This window comes from Cervus elaphus, chromosome 20, assembly GCF_910594005.1.
Source record: "Cervus elaphus chromosome 20, mCerEla1.1, whole genome shotgun sequence".
Classification (NCBI taxonomy): Eukaryota; Metazoa; Chordata; class Mammalia; order Artiodactyla; family Cervidae; genus Cervus; species Cervus elaphus.
In genome coordinates this window covers 109,809,473-109,815,472 of record NC_057834.1, presented here as the reverse complement: position 1 = coordinate 109,815,472, position 6,000 = coordinate 109,809,473, and the positions used below count along the sequence as shown (strand labels likewise).

The window sequence follows — 6,000 nt, the reverse complement described above, 5'->3', positions numbered from 1 at the left end:
AACACACACACACACACACACAGCACCTTCTTCTACATTGTATTTCATAAAAATTCTTTGTTAATCCAATATCCAATATGGAAAGGAGGGGAACATCACTGTTAAGAGTTTAAAGCTCCGGAGCCTGAGGGCCCAGGTTTGCAGTCCAGCTCCCCCACTTCCTAACTGTATAAGCCGGGACAGGTAAGTAACTGAACTCTTCTAAGCTGGTATTTCTGCTGTTTAATAGGGCTAATAGAATATCCACCTTATAAGGTGATCTTGAGGATGGAATGAATGAATGAATGCATTGAGCACCATGGCTGACACATACTAATCATTCAATAAACCTAAACTGCCAACTGACGTGATGAATGAGACAGTATGTCCTCAGGATAGGAACAGTTTAATATCTATTCAAGGATCCATATTGGGAACCTACTCTTTGCAGGTCACTGGTGGATAGTGGGACTTTCACATGGACAACTTCCAACACAATCCCCAGCTGGTAGTAAGTGTGAGTAAAATAAAACTGCTGAGATGAGCAAAGTGAAGATTACCAGGATGGTTAAGCCCTTCAGGAGACCCTAATTACTGTTTAACTTACTATTTGTTCAAACCAATGTGCACTTGACAAATAATATATTTATTTTAAACATTCTGAATGGCACAGCCCTCCACCCTTGGGCCAGCTCCAGATGGGAGCAGGTGTGGGGCTGAGCTGGCTTGATTTCTAAGGGCTCAGCACTTATGCTGTGTGCAGACCACAGGAGCATCACCTGCTAAATTCTTTCCCTTCCTTAACAGTTAAGTGTTTCTGAAGCAGGGCCCAAGCAGGGGTTGCCCCCATTTCCAGGAGGCGGATTGGTGCACTGCCTTTGTCTTGTTTTATGTCCTCCAGAACATGGAGACCAGTTTGACCAGCAATTCCACTTCCCATCGATGGGGACATCTATAAGAAAGAAGGTCAATGAATGTTAATTAGCCTTTATTATACCCTAATGCCCATGGCAACCCACTCCAGTGTTTTTGCCTGGAGAATCCCAGGGATGGGGGAGCCTGGTGGGTTGCCGTCTATGGGGTTGCACAGAGTCGGACACGACTGAAGTCAGACACGACTGAAGCGACATAGCAGCAGCAGCGCCCTACAGAGGGGTGAGGTGTATAAACCCTAGGGCACTGGGAATCTGAATCTCTGATCTCCCCACTCCAGTCCACTGTCCTTTCAGGCCACTGACTCACTATGCTCCCTTTAACCACAGGGCCTTTGCACATGCTGTTCTCCTGGTCCCAAATACCCTTCTCTCCTCTGTTCCTCTGGTCAATCCTATTCATCCTTCAGATCTCAGTTTAAGTGTTATTTCTGCAGGGAAACCTTTCCTGATTCCTAATTCCCCATCAATATTTCATATGTTAAGCTCTCCAAGCATTTTGTAGCACTTACAGTTGAAACAAACAATTCAAATGATGTTGGTCTTTCTTTCTAAAGCGCAATCTACATGGTGAGAGGAATTACATCTGATTTTCCCACCACTGAATGAACTCCAGCACCTAAACTGACACATAGGAATCCCTGAGTCCATATCAGTGGAATAAATGGTTTCTAGCTTAGACAATTCCAACGTATACAATGCTAGGTAGTTAACTTCTTCTCAACGTATCAAATGGGAGCTCTGTTATCCACAGTGGTCATTATGTGCTTTAAATGAAGTGATAACACTGCTCACCCCTCCCTGACACTTGCCTTTCCCTTTAGGATTTCTGGTTGTTGATGAGCCTGGAAAATAGTCAGTTACATTCACCATGATGGATATGCACATGGCTGAGCCTCTAACTTGCAGTGTCGTTCTGGGTATATTATTTAACACCTCTGGGCCTCACCATTGGTAACATGAGATACCAGGAGAAGGAGGTTTCTAAGGTGTCCTCCAACCAGTGGAAACCCTGTGATCTTTGTCATTACACTCTTACTAGACAGATCACTGTCAGTGGTCTGGTTGAGATATAGCAGGAGAGGGGCTGAAGAAACCCCTGAACCCTTTACTGGGGAGCCGGGCAGAGCAGGCACCACAAGCAAAGGCAACAGAGACAGACTCGACCTGATACTGGGTCCCTATATCTACTACGTGACCAGGGGCAAGTTAGTTAGGCACCTACTGAACCTCAGATTTTTCATCTGTAAAACGGGGGTATCGGCAGTATCTACTTCATGAGGTTATTGAGAGGATGAAAGGATTTCATATACATGAGATAAAGATTAACTATATATTTTGCTCTAAAACAAATATTTATTTTGCTCTTTCGATGGGTTAGGCATCCTTCCCAGTGCTTTTTATGTCTCAAGAGAGACTCAAGACAACTCTTTGAGGTAGTTAACACATTATTGACCTGGGATTTTTGCAGAAACTAACACATGTGGCATTAATATTGCATATGTGTACATGCATGCATGCTCAGTCGTTCAGTCATGTCCGACCCGATGGACTGTAGCCGACCAGGCTCCTCTGTCCAAGGGATTATCCAGGCAAGAATACTGGAGTAGGTTGCCATTTCCTCCTTCAGGGGAGCTTCCTGACCCAGGGATCAAACCCATGTCTCTTGTGTCTCCTGCACTGCAGGCAGATTCTTTACCACTGAGCCATCAGGGAAGCATTAATATTGTGTTGACCAAATTATGGTCGAATTATGGTTCAGATTGTTCCATAAGACCTTATAGAAAAATGTGAAAGAACTTTGTGGTCAACCCAATACATCTCTGGTCAATGATGTGCTAACATCATCATCTCCATTTTAAAAATGAGGAAATTAAGGCACAAAGAGTTCAAGTAATTTGCTATTAAATGATGAGATGGAATTTGAATCCATACTGAGTCAAAGCCCTCACCAAGTTATCTGCTACCAAATGGTGTGTGTGTGTGTGTGTGTGCTCAGTTGCTCTGTCATATCTGACTCTTAGTGACCCTGTGGACTAGGCAAGAATACTGGAGTGCATTGCCATTTCCTCTTCCAGGAGATCTTCCTAGTTGAGTATTTAATACATGTTTGGTTTTTTTATTGGATATGCCATTTCCTTTTTTAATGGTATCACCAAAAATTCACAGAAAGGAAAAGAAAGGGGCGGGGGTGGGAGATAGGCAGTGTTAAGAATTCTTAGATAATAAACTGGTTAAAGAATCTAACTCGAGGAGATCATTATGGTAATCTAGTCTTTCAGTTGTTAATTCAACAGCAGTAACTGTGTGGGAACCTGAGGACTCAGAGATATAAATGAGACATGATCCCTACTCACAGACAGGGGAGGGAGACACACACAACCCAAAATAGAATGTGCTAAGAGCTATAATAAACACATGTTTGAAGTCCTATGGGATCCCACAGTAGAAATTAACTAATTCTACTTGGGTTCAGATAATTTTTACAGAAGAAAGGGCATCTGTGTTGGATTTTGAGGGCTGAATAGGAGTTCACTAAATAAGAAAAAAAAAAAAGATAAACATTCAAGAATGAGTTAAAGAGATGACTTGCAGCTGCCACGCATTAGCAGTCCTGTAACATGGAGTACTCTCAGTTGTGAAAATATAAAATCAGGAGTCAAGATGGAGCTCAAGGGCTTCCCTGGGGGTCAGTGATTAAGAATCCACCTGCCAGTGCAGGGAACATGGGTTCAAGCCTTGGTTGGTCCAATAAGATCCCACATGCAGCCCAGGCGCCACAACTGCTCAGCCTGAATTCTAGAGCCCAAGTGCCCAACTACGTAGCCTGGATGTTGCAACTACTGAAGCCCGCTATTTGCTAGAGCCCATGCTCCACAATAAAAGAAGCCATCACAACGAGAAGCCCGCACACTGCCATGAGGAACAAGCCCAGCTCCTTGCAATTATAGAAAGCTTGCACTCACATCAGTGAAGACCTAGCGCAGCCAAAACAACAAACAAATAAAGTTTTAAAAATACAAAGATGGATTTCGAGTTTCAAAGTGTCCAGTTCCCTAGCCCATGCCCTGACTTTGCTCTTACTCTTTGGAATTATTCTCTGGACTTCCCTAGACTTCCCTTTCCCAACCCATTCTCACAGACTCCTTACTTTTCCGATGCGTGACCTCACAGGCCGAGCCTTGGAATCCAGCAGGACAGATGCACTCACAGTGTGTTCCTGAGAAGACAATGCAGAGAAAACGTGAAATCACCATGTGAAACAAAGAGCTCCTAACCCCTCCTCCACTTCACAGCTTTTCCATGAGGTTAACATAGGACAAACGTTTAACTGAATGGTTTGAAATAAGAAGGTTCAGTGCCAAGAATACCCACTCCTTTCTTGAAGGTCCTTTGTTCATGAAAGGGTTTTTATTCCACCACAGAAAATGATGTAGAGCTACTGAGAAAAATTACCCATTAGCTGACCTTTGACCTAGACTTATGGATTTTGGGGGTCAGAAGATACATTACTGAGGTGATTGGGGCCAGTGGTCATTGGTGCTCAATTTCACATCAAGTAATTGCCTAGTCTTTGCTTGAACACCTCTAGTGATGGGGAACTCACTACTCTTGGACGTCTCATGCTACCTTGGGCTTCCCTTGTGGCTCAGCTGGTAAAGAATCCGCCTGCAATGCGGGAGACCTGGGTTCAATCCCTGGGTTGGGAAGATCCCCTGGAGAAGGGAAAGGCTACCCACTCCAGTATTCTGGCCTAGAGAATTCCATGGACTGTATAGTCCATGGGTTCACAAAGAGTCGGACATGACTGAGCGACTTTCACTTTCTTTCACTTTTCACTTTCATGCTACTTTTGGCTGGTTCTGACACTTTAGAAATTAGTCTTTATGTTAATCTGTCACATGTCACCCTGGAGCTTCTCTCACATCAACCACATGAACTCTCTTTACAGGACTGTCCTTTACAGGCCAGGCCCTTCCAGCCTCTGGCTTCCTTTTCTCCCTTACCTCCAAAGTAGAGCCTCCATGGAATCCCAGTCTCTAGGTCCACATTACACACAAGGCAAGGGGGATTTCAGCAACCCTAGATCAAAATCTGGAGCAGGTGAATGGATCCTATGTCCTGCTGAGCTGATCCTCACTTACAGGTCCTGTTCCTGAAGGAGAACTCCCCATCCTCGGGCTGTCATGTATGCTTACTTTGCTCGTCTCCATCCCCACTGAGAAGCCAGATACACATTATCTGTCTCAGCTGAGCAGGTGGGCTCTTTCTCCCCGAGGACAGATCTCCTCTCGTGTCCCCTCTGTTGACTCACTCTGTCCACATGAGTTCTGCTGGCTAGCTCCCCGGGCTGGAATCTGCTGTACCCAGGTGCTCTTGGCACCCTGTTTCAGCATTATGCTGGACCGGACCCCTCCTCAGCCCATCAAAACAAGAGCAGAAGACCCCAGGTCCCAGCTCTGCCCACGTTTGCTCTGCCCACTGCAGTGACCCTGGACGTGACCCTCAAGTTAGCAATGAAGTTCTCGTGGCCCATCCACGCTGCCACCTCCCCATCCTCCAATTGTCTCATCATGTGTTGGCCAGGATATGCAGGAGGGGTTTCCCCTGCTCGGCCCAGGGAGGGCCTTTTGTCTGACCAGGACAGAGTCCCAGAGTCCCTCCCCACTCCCTGTTACAGGCCATAGCATCTCAGCCCATCCCTGCCTTCAGTTTCATGCTTTCCCTTGTGGCTAGAACCTAGGTATCCTGACAGCCCAAGCAGCTTTTTCTAGCTGCCTGCATTCTGACTTCCCTGGTCCTAACACTGGTACATTTCAACACAACCTATGGGTCAAGTCTAGCTCTCCTGCTAGTCTAAAAGCTCAGCAAAATCATGGATTCTGTCTGCCAGTGAATTCAGCTGTGGAACTGCTGCCCAACTCTCACTGTACACTGAATTATCTGGTAGGATTTTTAAAAGGCCAATCCCAGTGATTTGCTTTAACTGTTTTGGGCTGAGGCCCAGGGCTTTGTGTTTGCGAAAAGCTCCCTGGGTGATTTTCACGTGCACCTTGACAGGAGCATCGTGCACCTTGCCATCAGTCCC

The 6,000-nt window shown here is 45.6% G+C and overlaps 1 protein-coding gene across 1 annotated transcript in view; it reads right to left on the bottom strand.

Moving 5' to 3' along the window:
• Positions 1-366: 366 nt before the first annotated feature.
• Positions 367-6,000, bottom strand: part of C8B (complement C8 beta chain) — a 42,038-nt gene continuing 36,404 nt past the window's right edge. The window contains exons 11-12 of the mRNA XM_043878567.1: positions 4,063-4,131; positions 367-931 (exon numbers count right to left, since the gene is read on the bottom strand). Coding sequence (XP_043734502.1) covers positions 780-931; positions 4,063-4,131 — 221 coding nt within the window. The 3' untranslated portion in view covers positions 367-779. The remainder of the gene's footprint in view (positions 932-4,062; positions 4,132-6,000) is intronic.